General features: G+C 38.5%; 1 protein-coding gene across 1 annotated transcript in view; it reads right to left on the reverse strand.

Moving 5' to 3' along the window:
* Nucleotides 1-16559, reverse strand: part of PDLIM4 (PDZ and LIM domain 4) — a 172654-nt gene extending 156095 nt beyond the window's left edge. Inside the window, exon 1 of the mRNA XM_075209847.1 lies at nt 16368-16559. Coding sequence (XP_075065948.1) covers nt 16368-16460 — 93 coding nt within the window. The 5' untranslated portion in view covers nt 16461-16559. The remainder of the gene's footprint in view (nt 1-16367) is intronic.
* Between the last annotated feature and the right edge of the window lie 2121 nt (nt 16560-18680).

Raw genomic sequence — 18680 nt, forward strand, 5'->3', positions numbered from 1 at the left:
ATAATTAGTGTAGCTACATAATGAGTGTAGTTCTACTACACAAAAAATAGAGACTATTATGATAAATATAAACATGCAAGTCTCACTTCAATAGTCAAACAATGGACAAGATCTAAGGTAATATGGATTTGCTCCTGGGAGATCATGTCAAACAAATCTAGTGAATTGTTTTGACTCAATAAATAAAGGTTAGAGCATGGCAGATTCTAGCAAGACATTTGATATGGTATGCTGCAATAAATTAACTCAGAAAAAGAAAATCCTAGACTATGACTTAAAGATAGCAAAATGGATAAAGACTGAGTAAAGCATGGAAGACAGAGAGTCACGGTCAATTGTGTAAGGTCAGAAGGGCTGGAAATTGGTGGAGTACCCCAGAGTTTAGTTCTGGTTCTCTTTTGTGTATTCATTAGTTATATCCCTTGTATCGTACAAGGGAATGTATGACCTTTTGCAGATGATACAAAGATTTGTAACAGGGTTTATATCCTAAAGGGTAAATTAAATGTGTAGTGAATTTTAGAGAAAATTGAGGAATGGACTAAAATGCGGAACCTTACATTTAATACAACAAAATATGAAATAATATGCATATGCATTGCATATGGGAGAATGGTAATATAATGTCAACAACAAAACATGAGTAAACGAGCAATGTAGTCAAGTAAAACAGCAACTAGAATATCTGGTCTGCATAGGAAGATATAATATTAGCAGGTAAATTAAGGTTACACATATATATATATATATATATATATATATATATTATATATATATATATATATATATATATATATATATATACACATAAACACACACACACACACACACACACACACACACACACCGATCAGCCACAACATGAAAAACGCCTGCCTAATATTATGTAGGTCCTCCTCATGCAGCTGAGTCATCTCTGACCCGTTGAGGCATGGACACCACAAGACCTCTGAAAGTGTTCTATGGTATCTGACACCAAGATGTTAGCATCAGATCCTTTAAGTCCTGTAAGTTGCGAGGTTGAACCTCCATGGCTCTGACTTGGTTTTTTCAGCACATCGCACAGATACTCGATCAGACTGAGACCTGGGAAATTTGGAGGCCAAGCCAACATCTTGAACTTTTTGTCATGTTCCTCAAACCATCCTGAACCATTTTTATAATCCTGTTGAAAGAGGCCACTGCCATCAGGGAGTACCGTTGCCATGAAGGTATGTATTTGGTCTGCAGCACTGTTTTGGTAGGTGGTACGTGTGAAAGTAACATCCACATGAACGCCAGGACCCAACAGAACATTGCCCATTGCCCATCACACTTTCTTCGCCAGCTTGCTTTCTTCCCATAGTGCACCCTGGTGCCATCTCTTCCCCAGGTAAACGACGCACATGCACCCAGCAGTCAAAATGATTTAAAAGAAAATGTTATTCATCAGATTAGGCCACCTTCTTCCATAGCTCCATGGAAGCCAGTTCTGGCGCTCAAGTGCTCATTGTAAGCACTTTTGGTGGTGGACTGTGTCTTCTGACACCTTTCGATCAAAGCCAGTGTTAACTTTTTCAGCAATTTGTGATACAGCAGCTCTTCTGTGGGATTGGACCAGATGGGCTAGCCTTCGCTCCCCACCAGCATCAATCGGCCTTGGGCACTCTTGACCCTGTCGCCGGTTCACTGATTGTCCTTCCTTGGATCACTTTTGGTAGATGCTCACCACTGCATACTGGGAACACCCCACAAGACTCCGGTTCACCGATTGTCCTTCCTTGGATCACTTTTGGTAGATGCTCACCACTGCATACTGGGAACACCCCACAAGACTCCGGTTCACCGATTGTCCTTCCTTAGATCACTTTTGGTAGATACTAACCACTGCATACCTAGAACACCCCACAAGACTTGCCATTTTGGAGATGCTCTGACCCAATCATCTAGCCATCACAATTTGGCCAATGTCAAAGTCGCTCAGATCCTTGTGCTTGCCCATATTTCCTGCTTCCAACACATCAACTTCAAGAACTGTCTGTTCACTTGCTGCCTAATATATCTCACCCCTTGACAAGTGCCATTGTAATGAAATAATCAATTTTATTCACTACACTTGCCAGTGGTTTTAATGTTGTGTCTGATCAGTGTAGGTTACTGATAAGACCTCACATTGAGTGCTGTGTACAGTTATGGAGGCCATATCTCCAAAAATACATTTATAAAAAGATAAAGAGATGGATCCCAATAGAATGTATTGTCTTACTATCAAGGGATCCCAAAAGGCCAAACTGTGCACCACTGCTCTATAGGCTCAATTGATATTGCTGTGTCCAGTCCACATCGTATTCCTTTTGTAAAAGCAGTTTTTTAATTGGCAACTGTTCTTCAGATGAAGTCCTGTTGGCTTAATCTAGGCCAGTATCTGTCCAAGTGGGGCGTTTAAATGCTGTCTAACTAACAAAGGAAGTGCATTATGTCATACAATGGAAGATTGAGGGTCTAGTGGCAAAAGGCAGTCCCTAAGAAAAAACTGTAAACACATTATGTAAATGACACAGAATAATTTATTTTATTACCACATTCTTACCATAGCCGTATACCTCACTTTCTACTGTAATTATGTATGTGGAGATTAACCAACAAGCCTCTAGATCACTTTTACTCCTTAAAGTGTATCCCTTAACTTTCATGAGAATCTTTACAGACTATGCTCTGTAATATCACCATTATAAATATGATCTAGACATTAAGGGGCATATTCAATTAGGTGCGGGCATCTCTGCTACATGCCGGAACAGTCCGCGAATGTAATCCACGGCACGGCAATAAGGCTGATGTTTGTTCGCAAAGGAAAATCTGCTTATTGATGTACCGCATTACCCTCAGTAACGTGCCTTCTCGCGTTACCGCAATGCCCGCACCTAACTGAATATGCCCCTAAAAGCCATTGTCAAATGTTGCCCTTTATTGTGCATGTAGGGGGGGGGGCATTAAGAGACCAGGCCTCCGCAGAGTATGACCTAATGTGCAAATCTGACTGTATTGGAGTGGTGAATATGCTTTTCTATGTGCAATGCCTCCCAGGACTGGTGCTACCGTTAGGCGAAACTTTGGGTCCCCTAAGCATAGAAGAAATGGGTCTCATGTGGAGGGACCCCCAGTGGACAGGTACAGGGAATATATATTTTTAAAGTAAATTAGACTTGGAAATGTCTTCTAGGAAGGTATTTTTAATCCACGTGCAACCCTCCCCTATTTAAAAAAAAACAAAAAACTGTTCCAGGTTAGTACATATGTAATGAATTGCACAGAACCCTCTACGCAATGCCTGATTAGCTTATTTCCTATGTGAGTCTGTTGGACGGCGGTTTCTGGATGCCTGCACACTGCTGTGTACGGTAGCAGTTTTATAATGACAGCATGGTATCTTACTGAAAACTTGCAGATTTCTGCTATTTTACTTGAGCCGCAATAGCACGAATTATGTTGTTACTGTAATAGAGAAACTTAAAATTGATTGATGTTTTCTAAACTGTGCCAGAAGCCTCCAACAACCATCACAGCCAATGACATCAATGGAAAAAGAGTGTGTGTGTGATAAATTCAACTCTGTCACAGACCCAAGCTTCCTGGTTCAAGTGACTTAACAGCTTTCCAGGACAGAGTGTGAGAGTATGATGTATGAATACAAAAATAGAACACTTTCTTTCTGGTGACCAAAATGAATGGAATCATTTAAACTTGCACAATATGGAAAAAAATAGTAATTTTAAAGTGGAAATATAACTACTAAACCATGTACTAAATATATGTTCAAGTATACCTCCCAAAATTTCAACATTTGAAATTTGCAAATTGGGACACAACCACATATCATGGGAAAGAGGGGAAAAAGTTAGGGGCTGCTTCTGATTCATGCAGCATCCTCTCACCATGGTGAGTAGGGACATACTTTCAAACTTCCCAAAATTCAGGACAAACGTGCCAAATGCAGGACAACAGGAGGGACACTGAGCTGTCAGTTGGGACATATGGTTTAAGTCATGTATAAAGTGCAGGTACACACACACTATACACACGCACAGATTACGACACATTTTGCACACTGTATAAATGCCATACACACAGGCTTTACACATGCAACATAGTTACCAAAGTTCCCTAATTTCTATGGACAACCCCAAGTATTCCCTATTAGTTTGAAAGTCGAGATAAATATATGGGAAACCTGCAATAGTTGCCACCTGTGCCATTTTACCCCGGATAATCAGGTTTTAGTATATCCTACCCAATTCTCAAAATTCACTTAAATTGTAAGTGATCTTGAAAACTGGAGACACTTTAAAGTGATGCAGACTTGATTTGCCTTTAAGTGCATTAATCTGGAGCAAGTCAGGAAATAAAATTTATTAGTATAGGTTATCAAATTATAACCAGCAAATAGTAGTCACCATATATACAAGGAAAAATAAGTAGTTTTAGCAGTAACAGTATATTGGAGTTGCACATGCACATAGTTGCCTATTCTCCTAGAATGTCTGGGAGACTCCCAAATTTCTTGAAGTCCTCCTGTGAGAGCAGAACAACCTCCCGGATCCTGCCCACTTCGCTAGTGAAGTGGGTGGTGGTAGGTCTTAGTGATGCGATTCACTCATCATCATGGCCCCTGCCCCCTGTTGTAATATACAAAAATGTTGATGTCCATTTAGGGACTGGGCCAAAATGATGTGATTCACAGAGCCGAGCCCCCACACGCTCCCCTCCCCCCCCCCACCCCAGACTAAGGTGCCCTTTCCCCTTGCTGAAGCCCCAGGGTTCAAGTGTTCCTCTTCCATACCCAGCCAAAAACCAGGGTGGGGGTGAAGGGGAAGACCAATTCCATTACCGTTACAGCACTACTACCCTTCTTAGGCGTCCTATATTTATCAGAAAATCTGCATTATATTCTGCACAATTTGGGCTTTACTATTTTATTATACAACTATCATTATTTTACCTCTGACGCTGGTATGGAAGAACATAGACACAGTACTGTTTGCTCCTCTTGCACCTGACTTATCAGCAGTAGAGAGGATAGTTGTGAAAGTATTTTACTGCAGATACTGCATGCAAGGACTTATAGATTGAGCACAGTTGTTGTCACATGAATGTCCTGGTTTTATGTTTCAATATTTCGGACCCCAAAGGTTCCTCAATCATGCCATGTACTTGCCAACTTCATGCAGCAGTATTCTCACTGGTATATTTATGAAAAGGAAAAAAGAGGGCTCATTTATATCTACCATAGCCCCTGGATTGATGAAGACTATCACCGGGTATTGCTTGAACCGGCGTGATGTGTTTCATATCACCACGCTCCCCCCCCCCCCCCCCAACCAATTGGACTTTCCCCCCCAGATCTCTTAGAGGGAGGTATACAAAATTGGCAAGTAAATTCCTGTTTCTTGAATGCCTTCTTGGCTTATGTGATGTTTTTATGATACATTAGTTAATAGAAATAGTCTATGTAAACTCTACCTATATTCACTATTTCTATTCTTTAGATATTGGGGTAATGATTCATATTTTGCAAAATGAAGGAAGTTAGTTTGTGAATGGGGGAAATAGGATGAACTTTGGTACAGGGTAGCAAAAGTGTAGAACTGGACTATAGCTTATTACCTATACTACATAGCTTGGAGCTTTTGCATTGTTCATCTGTGTGACCTCCATGTAACACACATACAATCTCAAATTTGCTTTTTTTTTATTCCCACACAGCGAGCAGAAAACCTGTAGCATTATCCAAATCCCCGGAATGCATTCCCAAGTGGAAAAATAAAAAAACGCCAGGATCTAGTTTACTAAAAAGCGATTCCGTAGTCGCAGCTGCCTGTGAGTTTTATTACACTGCTGGCTCATTCCATTGGTCACAGTCAGGGGAAAGTTCTTGAAAAATAACATACACCTCTCCACCATTGTTCTCTTTCAAAGTGTGTCTGACATGGAGGCTTGAATGCAGCTGATCCATTTAACAATTTGTATATTTTCATCATTTAAAAAAAAGTATAAACTAAGGTGGGTAAAACAGACAAAGAGGTGAGAAGGCCCTGCAATTGCCCACAAAGGTGCTTGCATATCTGCAAGGAGGGCAGTGATTATGCATATCACATAATTAAGCCATGCCCACCTACCTGAAAATATTATGGACTCATCTATTGATGAGGCAAATTGCATCATAATATCCAACGCATTTCCCAGGGAACAGGTATGAAAGTAAGCAAGCATGAATAAGTACCAGTGTGCAAATCACAATAAAATGACATACCATGCAGGTAATTGAAAGGACTGAGATTTTAGTTCACTGTCTTCAATTTTTGGAAATGATTAACGAAAGGTGTAAGTTTTTTAGATCTGTATTTACTGCCAACACACACTCAGGAGGAGATTCAACTCCCAGCGTTAGCCGTGCACAATTACCGTTACTACGGTAATTTCAAAGTTGATTTTTGCTCTCAGCTCCCTGTGCTGCAAGCAAAACTCTGTAGTAACAGTAATTGTGCACTGCCCACGTTATTCTAAAGAACGGGGGGAACTGAATCTCCCCTTTAGGCTGTTTAAAAAAAACATATATTTCTTCCTAAGCTGTTTAGCTGTTGGAAATAAACATAGATCTGCCAAGTTACAGCAAAATGTACTTTAAAAAAATCACCCCCATCATGTTTGTAAAACTACATATAGCTTGTAGTGTCCTTTCCTCTTATGCCAGCTGCACACACTGATATCTATCATTTTTGGAAACTCTACATTTATCTACAGTGCTGTTCGATTGTATTTGCACGTAGGATAATACCTAGGGTATGTCTACCTTTATGCTTTTCTCATATATCGTTGTCCTCTTTTGATGTACTCATAATGACATGGTCATGTTCCCATGCCACCTACCCATGTTGGAAGGTATGTATTCACCTCCATTACATTTTTCAATATTCAAAAAATCAAGTGTTTATGCATAGTATGAAAGGGCTGCAAACTTTTCTACAAATCGTGGAATGCCAGTAAAAATGCACGTTTTCCCACCATTTTTCATTTAATAATCTTGCAAGAGGAAGTTGTTGTTACATTAAAAATACTGTTAAATAGTAAACTGTTACCTTTGCACTCCATTCGAAAACAGCTGAAGCACCTCCTACATCTTTAGGACAATGTTCTAATGGGATGTCATATAGGCAAAAAAGAATGCAGTCATTTTTCGCTACATGACGTTTTTGGCCCAGCCCTTACTTCTAAATAAACCAATCCACACAGTGCATTCCTATAAAGCAAGTCTGCCCACCCATCTGCCATTCTGTGTAGGCCCTGCTTCCTAATGTGGCAACCTGTCACAGAGGAGTGAAAGAGCATTTTTGGCATATTTAATTCAATATAAACATTGCACTTATTTCATATGCATTATTCAGCTCCATAAAACACACCCTTAGTTATATACTGTACATAGTTGCCTCCTCTCCTGGAATGTCTAGGAGACTCTTGGGGGTAAATTTATGAAGCATCGGTTTCTGCAAGTCACCGGAAATCGGCGACTTTTCAAGAGAAATTTAAAGCTGCAATGGCTTTTAAAGGAAAACTTGTCTTTAAAAGCCATCGCCGCTTTAAGTTGCCCTTGCAAAGTCAACCGATTTCCTTCGATTTGGAGAAACCAATGATGTGACAGATTCCAAATGCAAATGTCACACTTAGAATCAACTCCAGACCTTTTACCTGCTTAATTGATGATGAAATAATAAGGGAATAGCTCACACATGTCCATGAAATAGATTTTCTGTGGATTGTCCCATTACTTTTGGTCCCTTAAAAAGTGTGAGGCACATATACAAACCATTGTAATTCCTACACTGTTCACCTGATTTGGATGTAAATTCCCTCAAATTAAAGCTGAAAGTCTGCAGTTAAAGCACATCTTGTTTGTTTCATTTCAAATCCATTGTGGTGGTGTATAAAGCCCAAAATATGAGAATTGTGTCGATGTCCCAATATTTATGGACTTGACGGTAGGTATTGACCGTATCCTGCAGTGTCCTATGCAGTAGATCAGAGCAGACCTACACCCGTATTCTTCAGCTTACATTTCTTTAGATCCACTCCATGTTGAATTCAGATGAGCGCAGACCCGAATTACGTGCGTTTGTAAAAAAAACACACATTGTGGTCAGTATGCGTCCCTCGATGAATCAGGCCCATTGTGGCAGGAGCATATTGATGCGAATTGTGTCATCACACCCCAGCTGTTTACCAAGATGGGTGGAGCTTTATGATGTGAGCGCCCTATCTACTTGACGATGCGAGTCGCCTCATCAAGCCCTTTTAACCTCTTCTTATCCTGAAAAAGTACTCAAGTATAGATATATATTATTGTCAAATAGGTGTTTTACTTGCTTTACTGTATGTGTCTGATTCCTTTATTTTGATAATAACCTGTAGCCCACATTATATGCTGCATGACTACAAAGTAGCAGCTGCAAGCATGTTTCCTATACAGCAATGCCTCATGTCTATGTGTGCGGTTTAAGATGCCAAAACGGGTAAATCCAGGCGCAGACAGCCCTGAAGTTATTTGTCCTGAACTGTGAGGAAACCATCCAGCTTTTCTTCATTTCTGACAATCGCTTCATTTGGTAAGTGAAAGTTTCTGAAGCCTTACAAGGAGGGGAAAATGCGATTAACATTCCAGTCTCATTGTTATGTAAATCCTGTGTGTTCTCCTTGATTGACTTGTTTTGGCCATAATCTTCTGTCACTGGGGAACAGTGGTAAGATTATGGTTCTATCTGGCCATCTGGAATGAGGAAATCCCCTTCACTTGGGTAAACAACATAACTAGCATGGATCTGTCTGATTGATATTTGGCTTGTGTCTGCCTTTCCTCTGTTCATGTAGCATACAGTTAATACTTGACATTCTACTACTACTACTATAAGCTATGAAGAATTCAGGTAGGACAATGTGCAGTTTAGTTAGAGAAAACTTTTATAGAGTTATAATTAAGAAATAATAATAAGGTGGTCCCAAAATTGCCATTATGGGCTCTGTTTATGAAAGGGCAAAAGTATTACTGCCAAAGAACATCTATTGATAAAATATGCCTTTGAATATTAAAAAAATAAACCACTCATAAACAGCATAATATATAATATAAAGTTAACATTATATATAATGTTTATTTTGCTTCATTCTAAACAGTATTTAATTTATTTTAATAAGTAATGTTATTTAAACATTACTGCATAAAAAATGCTATATTCTAAGAATAAAGCATTTTCTTAACTGGTTTTCTGTTAAGGCCATTGTGAGAGAATCCTGTGTTTAACAGACTTTTCTCTACATTTATTCACTTTGTAAATTGTTTTTCAATCCCTTTAAGAATGCATATACAGAAGTTGAACTGGGGATTTATACCGAGGAATGCCATACCGCCACTTCTCCTACTGCGTCCATTGTAACACTATCAAATTCCATTCACTTACATTCCCCATAATAGCAGGGGGCAGGGCCAGGATGACACGTGAATTGCGCCCTAAGCCCCGCCTCTGCCAATTAACTAATGAAGTATCCAGGAACCGGGAGGTAGCCCTGCTCTCCCGGGAGGCCGGGAGGACACACAGAAATCCAGGAGTCTCCAGAACATTCCATGAGAGTAGGCAACTATGCATATACATTACATATATATAGATATTTTCATAAATGATGGAATTGGGATATAGCTGTGTCCCCTCTGAATACAGTGCATGACTGCATCATGTTTGGGGTGCGGTGGCATAATGTTGTGAGTGTGTCACATTCCCCAAGAGGGGTGAACTGCTCCTCATATATTAAGCTGCCCCCAACCACACTCCCCTCAATATTTTATAAGTACTGCCCTCCACGGTGATCCAGTGCCATTTCACAGAGGGACACAGAAGGGGTAGCACAGTTCTTGGTAGTCTGTAGAGCAGTTGGGCAGCGTCTTAGGTAGAATAGAAAGAGGAGGGGGTAGCAGTGTTCTTCAAAGTCTCCACTGATATTCAGGAGAGCGCCATTGCTCCATTGCTAATTGTCATTACTGAAATAGAAAGAATTGATAGGTCTGGCAGGCTTGGTCTTCTAAATCTGCAGTCCCATAATGTACAGTGTTATATAGGTAACACACAAAGAGGAGAGCTCCATTGCTAATTGTCATTGCTGAAATACAAATACTAGGTCTGGCAGGCTTGGTGTAAATCTGCAGTAACATTGTACTGTGTTATGTAGTTAACACACAAAGAGGAGACCTCCATTGCTCCATTGCTAATTGGTATTGCTGAAATACAAATACTAGGGCTGGCAGGCTTGGTCTTCTGAATTTGCAGTCAAATTGTACGGTGTTATATAGGTAACATTCAAAGAGGAGTGCCCCATTGTTATTTGTCATTGAAATACAAATAATAGGTCTGACAGGCTTCTAAAAGGTTTTCTAAATCTGCAGTCTGTGTATGAAAATAATATTGTGACCTGTAAGGTGGTCAACATTGAGTGCAAATGACTTGAAATTAGTGTTATTGTGGCTAATAATAATGTAGGGGGGAGAAAAAAGCAAAAATATGTGATTTTAGCAAAAAAAAATAGGTATTTTAGAAAAAAGTCAGGATCCAAAACCAAAACACGCATGGGCGGTTTTGCCAAATCCAAAACCAAAACACAGAGTTAATCCATTTCCAAAACCAAAACCAGAACACAGGGGTTAGTGAACATCTCTAATATATATATGTATATATAGATTTATATATATATTTATTTTATAAAGCACCAATTTATAAATCACCAAGAACTGATTACAGGATTGAAACCATGGTCTACAGCACTACTAGTAATGTTAGTCGCATTACTATCTGCAATATATAATATATATTTGCAATATATTAGTGGCTTTTGTACAAGTTTTTGCAAAAATACTAATCAGTATACTCATAAAGTCTTTTTTTAGCATTTTAGCGCTGTTCTCAAATTATCAACACAGAAAATGGACAGATTACACGTGGGTTGCTCTTTACACAGCTTTTTTTTAAACAATCCCTGAGTCATTAGTATACAACTAACACCATCTTAAAGAAAAGAAAAAGCAATGCACTTAGCCAAAGTTACAGGATGGGATGCAGACAGTGAACCAAGCACTTTTATACACAAGGACTCTTTTGTCATTGATCACACTTATATATTGTTCAAAAACTAAATAATTATTCAGTACAAATTTACTTAAGCTCAAACACCTTCTTTCTTATGTATGTCTAAGTCTGTGTTGGAGTTTAGTACAAATACTCTGATTTATTTGACTTTTCAAACTTCTACAAGGATACTGTTCCATCAATCCTTTGTTCTCTGTGTAAAGTATTGCTATTAACCCTAAAACTGCTAACCTATGTCCCATGCGCTTGACCTCTTGTTCTAGAATTTCTGTTATAACACAGCAAGTGTACTTTGTGGAGGGGACCATTTTAGAACGCCAGTTAAGTCTGGAAGTGCAGTAATTGGTTGCAGATGTAAGCAGTGAGCAGTCTGCTTTCTGTACTTTAAATAATTCAATGTCTTGCCTAATTAAACTACTTTCATCTAGTGCATTACATTTTTTACACCACAAATGTTTATATTTTTACATTGTAACAATAAAAAGGATTACAGGCACAATGGGGCTCATGCTGAGGTGCACGCAAATGTGTACAAAACAAAAAATCTCTAAAAAGCTGCTTAAATATAAATAGAAAATAATAAATATAGCGTATATGTGGCCTTATGCCAAGTCAAATACATCTCAAGATGCATCCATTTCTGCCCCAGTAGCATATGTGCCGGGTTAACGTCAGGTGTACTTACACCCAGATACACTTACACCCAACCATGGAAAAGGGACAAGTTGTCCTATTTGGGGATTTGGTTGTCGCAACCTTATAATTGGAATTTCTGTAAAAGCAAAAATTCTATATGCAGATTGAGTTGGTACCTCTGCTATCATTGTTCCAATTTTCCAAGTATCACGGATTCACCAATCGGTTAGCGGTGCAGTTAAATTTCCAGCGCTGTCATTGGTTTTTATTGTTTTGTACTGGTTGAGTACCCACAGGTTCTCCACAGCTGCAGACATTGAATCACCAGCCTTCAGATTATTTGGGATCATAGTATCTCTGTGCCAGGTATATTTTCTCAGGTATTTTCTGGTTTAAGGACCACTTCTTGTGGATTGGTAGGGTGGTTGCAGTGAACATGACTATCCCAAAAACATTATTATATTTATTTATAGCCCTCATGTTTCTGGGAAAAAAAAATCACTGGATGACTTTCAAAAATGTCTAGATAGCTTTATATTGAACAAAAAAAGGCTAAGATCCAGAGGAGCAGCATATGTTCCCAAATGTGTAGGTGAATTAGGTATGCCGATCTTTGGGGCTATCACCTTTGCTCAGATATTAAGTCAATCCAATTGTGGTTCAGTGGAGGCGGTGATAAACTAAAATATATGCATGAGCTCTTGTTGTGATGTGAATTTTCTTTGATTATGATCGATACCGACTTTATTTTTGTTTATCGGTGTCTTGTATTTTAAATATTCCTTGATCATTTATGATTAATCTCCTTCATCTCTCCCTTTGTTTTTTTTTTGTTCACGTACTCCCTTCCGTTAGTCCCTCCCCCCTCATACTGCCTCCCATACATTTGGGGCTAGATTTACTAAGCTGCGGGTTTGAAAAAGTGGGGATGTTGCCTATAGCAACCAATCAGATTCTAGCTGTCATTTTGTAGAAGGTACTAAATAAATGAAAGCTAGAATCTGATTGGTTGCTGTAGGCAACATTCCCACTTTTTCAAACCCGCAGCTTAGTAAATCTAGCCCTTGATCTGCTGTTCGTATTACTCTTCCCTCCACCTTCATCCTACCTTTACTTGTTTCCTGCTACTTATTATTTAAATGTGTAAAAGTGAAATAAAGAGTTTTTATACAAGTCAGTCATTACACAGCTGAAGCTAAACTGAAACTGTTCTGGTTTGCTGTAATTGACTTGCACCTGTGACCAAACAGATTACTTAAGTCAACAAAGACATAATGTAGCTTTTGTTATGTTCCATCTTTGTGAAACACTCTTATAACTGACACTCCTTTTTTGGGTGGGATCTAGAAAAATGTGCAGCATAACATATAACTATGGAGTCTCTCCATGTTAATGTGACAGCAGTCACGGTCATGACAAGCTAATGGTTTATAAAGAAAAGCAGCTGTCAGAATTAGTATTTACAACATAATCTTTAAGTTTTTAGGTAAGCAAAGAAAAGGCTTGTACCCCTACTGCTGTTATGGAACAATAAGTTATTGGCTGGCATATATTAAGAATATGTTTTAAGATTAAGTTAAAAGCAACAAAAAGCATGTAAAATCATTGTGATCATCATCACCATTTATTTATATAGCGCCACTAATTCCGCAGCGCTGTACAGAGAACTCACTGACATCAGTCCCTGCCCCATTGGAGCTTACAGTCTACATTCTCTAACACACACACACACACACACACATACAGAGAGACACACAGGGTCAGTTATAGCAGCCAATTAACCTACCAGTATGTTTTTGGAGTGTGGGAGGAAACCGGAGCACCCGGAGGAAACCCACGCAAACACGGTACAGTGTTTATACATTAAAGCATATTTTAGTGTTATATAATAACAATTTCTAAAATTGCCCATTAAAAAGGTGATTTCAAGGGAATCTTAGGTTGGCAGTGGTGGTGCTAGTACATATAAATCTTCTCAAGCAAGTGGAAAACAATGCATGTGGGTGGAAATTGAACATGCAGTAATTTCCATGCCTAAAGAAACTGCTTGTAGATCTCTCACATATTGCAATGTTAACACATGCTTGTGGTGGTGCGTTCAGTGATCACAGTTCTTAAAGAGTGCACGGACCAGGCCACAATAGCCAAACTAGAAGCCTGCTGGTGATGGTGCCCCAAAAGGCTCTTTGCCCCCATAGACAAGTATGACATTCATTTTTTTACAGTATACGGACCACAAGCAAGTATTTACGTATGAAAACATTTGGTGGTATATTTACTAAACTGCGGGTTTGAAAAAAGTATAGATGTTGTCTATAGCAACCTATCAGATTGTAGTTATCATTTATTAAGTACATTCTACAAAATGACAGCTAGAATCTGATTGGTTGCTATAGGCAACATCTCCACTTTTTCAAACCCGCAGTTTAGTAAATGTACCCCTTGGACTCCATTTAAATATTTAGACAGCACTGTGTTAGGCCTCTCTGCACTGGTAGTGCTGAGTTATTTAATTATAACAGGTTAGGAAAATAGTAAGATTCATCTGCATCGTGGAAAAGCCCCAAAATTTCAAAACAGGGAAAGTTAAAAATATATAGCTTCATACATTATTCTATTTTTTATGGAATCATGCTCATTGACAAGTACACTTTAATGTTTAACAATACTACCCCTTTAATCAAACACAAGCATTTTGCTTTTACAGGCTATTTTGAAAATATGCACAGCTGAGAGTTGCAAACCATTCCTTATTTTGACTGAGTATTGTCCCCAGCTATCATGAGTAATGTTTGCAATTGTAGCACACCCTCTGACCAGAAATCCCCAAATAATTGTGTAATCCTGTTCAGTAATTGGAAATCCATTCATACCCAATTTTGTCTGAAATTTTCAGACTCACCAGATACCAGGAAGCTATACAATCTAGCTGCATCCCCTGTGATACATTCTCCTTAATCAATAGCCATGCATAGACAGATGTTTGTATTCTAATGATCTTGTCTTTCATATATGTCCATGTTTCCGGTGCTGAAGACCCTGACGACACGTGAACACTTGTGTGTACTATTAAAGAATATTTATCCTTAGTTATTAAGTAAAGCAGTTACCTACTACAATAAATCATGAAATAAGTAGAACAGTAAAATATACAACAAAAGTGACTTGTTTGTGTACATATTGCAGAAATCCCAAGAAAGTAGCGTTCCATGACTATATTACAACATGGGACAGCCTCAGAGATTAGGAACATTTGATTGACAACTGAGGACCAGTTCTAAATGTCATACTACACTAGTAAGTGACTTGGTGCTGAGGATAATTCAAATGGGCCAACATTAATTAATGCAGGAAAACTTGTAAACAAGAAACAATATATAAACTGTATAATAGCAATATTAGCTAGATGTAAACATTATTAATATACCCTGGCATACTGAATAAACATCCAGAGGGTGTCTTAGATAGAAACAGCATAAGTAAAAGTATTAGGACTGAGAGCAGTTGGGCTTGAAGCGAAGAGTCAAGTGGATCTGTTCAATATACTGTAAACCTAGTGAATGGTTAGAAGTAATTCACCTATTCTAATGATATATAATCATATAATAATTGACATGATCTGATATTGCTTATAAAATCTAAGAAAGTCCATGAAATATTAACATAATTGACATTAATGATGATAGTAACTGTTTGTTCATAGTTAACTGATTGATTTATAGATAAGTGATTTATAGAGAATATTTCACACTAGGCAGAAAAACTGTAAGGTATGCTGTGATAGACAGTTTCTGAGATTCATTGAGGGATGTGTAACAATTTTGTGACATAAGTGGCTCTCCCAAATGAAACAGAAATAAACGGTTACAAAAGAACATAAATATAATTGTCCCAATGGGCAAAAATAATCTGGTAATGGGTTATATATTTATTCTCCTTTCTTTTATATGTATTATAAATTTCACTGCAATGCTCATTGACTTGACTGCTATTTGTGTCCTCAATGCTAGCAGCAAATCAGTCCTGCCAAGATAATTCAATATTTACTCTCTGCATTTATATTGTTACACTTGGTCACAATCTTTCATAAATGAAAAAAAAACCTTCAACGGATCCTGTATTTCAATGGAAACTAGAGACCTGTAATAGAAACTAATCACGATAAAGCAGCTCAAATGATCAAACGGGGAGTGAATAGGTCAGTCATTAAGTGATTGATGTAAAGACATCATAAGGAACGCTTTGTCCCCGCCTGGAAAGCTTCATTGGAACTAATGCTGCTTAGTAAGCAGTCCCTGTAACTCACGAATGCTACTTTACAAAGTTGTAAGTAAGTGTCAGCCAGCAATTTAACTACACTACTGTGCTGTCAGTACGTGTCACTTTGCAGAACAACAAAGTATATTAACTCTATAGGACATAGAATAACCTATTGCGACAAGTGACACCCACGATCTGTAGAAAAGAAGGGCTCCTTTATTTAACAAGAAAATCAATGACTACTGCATTGCCCCACCACCAACATAAATGCAATTATTAAAGATGTGCACAGCAAGATGTAATGTCACTTACCCTAGAGATGGTAAGAGGAGTGCTGAAGTCCTTGCCCCCTACCAGCCTAAATCCCCAGGGTGAGGGGCCATTGAGAGTTACTGTCTGTGCCATAGTATAATAGCAGTATCCCAGCAGTAGTGGAGCTCTGCACTGTGCTTACTCCCGGGCACTTCTCAGGCACCGGACTGATCTGCACAGACTCCTGCCGAGCCAGGGTCCTGCTGATCCCATCTGACGTCACACGGGCGGGGCTAGCTCCCGTTGCTAGGTAACGTCTGTACCGGGTTCTGTGCTGAGTTACCTCTGGTTCAGCTCCAGGGTCACTGCGCTCGGTCATGATGTGATCTCTACAGCAAGTAACTGAGCTGAATTTATAGATGACCGTATACTGGATTCTTGCTGTAGGAAACAATAATGTTTTGTAGAGTAAAACTTCATAGAGTAAATTATTTCACTAGTAACGTTTTTCTCAAAGACTACTTTATATCAAAAGTGAAAAGTCAGTTATCACAGAATACTACTTACCTGGGGTGTAGCGTACCACCTTATAGGTAGGATGCCCCATGTGTACTACATACTGGCATTGCTCTCCTCGCTTGTGGTCCACTGGGGAAAGAAGAGCATCGCTGTGACACATCCACCTAAATACATTAAGGGAACTATTTATTAATATTCATCATCAGCTATTTATATAGCGCCACTAATTCCACAGCGCTGTACAGAGAACTCACTCACATCTGTCCCTGCCTCATTGGAGCTTACAATCTAAATTTCCTAACACACACACCGACTAAGTTCAATTTAATAGCAGCCAATTAACCTACTGGTATATATTTTGGAGTGTGGGAGGAAACCAGAGCACCTGGAGGAAACCCATACAAACACGGGGAGAACATGCAAACAACACAGATAGGTCCATGGTCGGGAATCAAACTCATAACCCCATTGCTGTAAGGCAGAAGTGCTAACCACTAAACTACTGTGCTGATATTGAATAAATTCAATACAATTTATAAAATCTTCATTATCAGCACAGTGGTTTAGTGGTTAGCACTTATAATTGTTTTACTAATAATTCCGGCAATAAACCCCAGTTATCACCATACTGAAATGACAGTAGCAATAGATGAATTGCTTTGTATGGGTAAGGCGCGCGGGAATCCTCTGGATTCCCGATGGGAACAGCCGGCGATAGTCCTTACCAGCCTGGGGAACTTTGATAAATAAGGAGAGCCCTTAAATTTAGTGCTTTTCTATATTTTATAAATAGACCCATAACTCTTAAAAATATATATAAAACCAGTACCATTTCCAGTGAAAAAAATGTCCAGGAACAAATCTTTAAAACATGAAACTGTCCCTGGAACTTAGGGATAGTTGGTAATTAAGAGCCTTTAAAATATTGATGCAACTATTGCAGGGTTACAGATCTTCAAATAACAAATAACCTATGTTAAGGATGTATGTACAAGGACTCTGGAGTTTCCAGTTCTGATTCAGTGACCCTCATTATTTGTCTTCCTTCATACAGCTCAGTCCTGTTTTCAGCACACATTTCCTCTACTGATATCTTGGTGTGCTGTAACTGTCCTGCTGTTTTTCTCCAAATGGTTTTAATTCATATGTTGATCATGAGAAGAGGTTACTGAACAAAGACCTAATGTCAGCCCTGGCACATATCACACAATTAGTGAGGTAATCACATTTTTCACTGTGAGAGCAGGGTCTAATGCTAAAAAGTTTGAAAGTCACACTAATTGCACTTACTTTAAAAAATGCCACTTTGACATCACCAATGACAAACATCCACCCATCATGCTCTTATCCCCACATTGAGTGATAATGACAGATTTTTTTTTTTTTTCTTCTATGCTAGGTAAGATAGGGTGCATGATATGTCTTTAATATTAGGACAAAACATGTTATATAAGATATTGACATGATTTTTTATCCAAATATGTGCATTTTAACATGATGTAGTTTACTGTAATCATTATTATGTAAGTAAAATGTCATAATAATGTTATTGTATGCTGGTCCACAGGGCATCCAATAGAGCCTTGCTCAAATGGTGATATTTTTTTGCCCCATTTACGGTACTCCATTACAAGTGCATATTAATTATAAAGTGATCTATCTATCTATCTATCTATCTATCTATCTATCTATCTATCTATCTATCTATATTACACATTTCAGGCATAGGATGGTAAAGTGTAAGTCAGAAAAATGAGGTAGTAAAGTACTTTTGTAGTGAGCTTAAGAAAAAGTTATGTAGAGGAGATCTCATGATCATCTAATTATATTGGAAATTATTGCAAAGTATCAAGA

The sequence above is a fragment of the Mixophyes fleayi genome, chromosome 4, assembly GCF_038048845.1.
Source record: "Mixophyes fleayi isolate aMixFle1 chromosome 4, aMixFle1.hap1, whole genome shotgun sequence".
NCBI lineage: Eukaryota > Metazoa > Chordata > Amphibia > Anura > Limnodynastidae > Mixophyes > Mixophyes fleayi.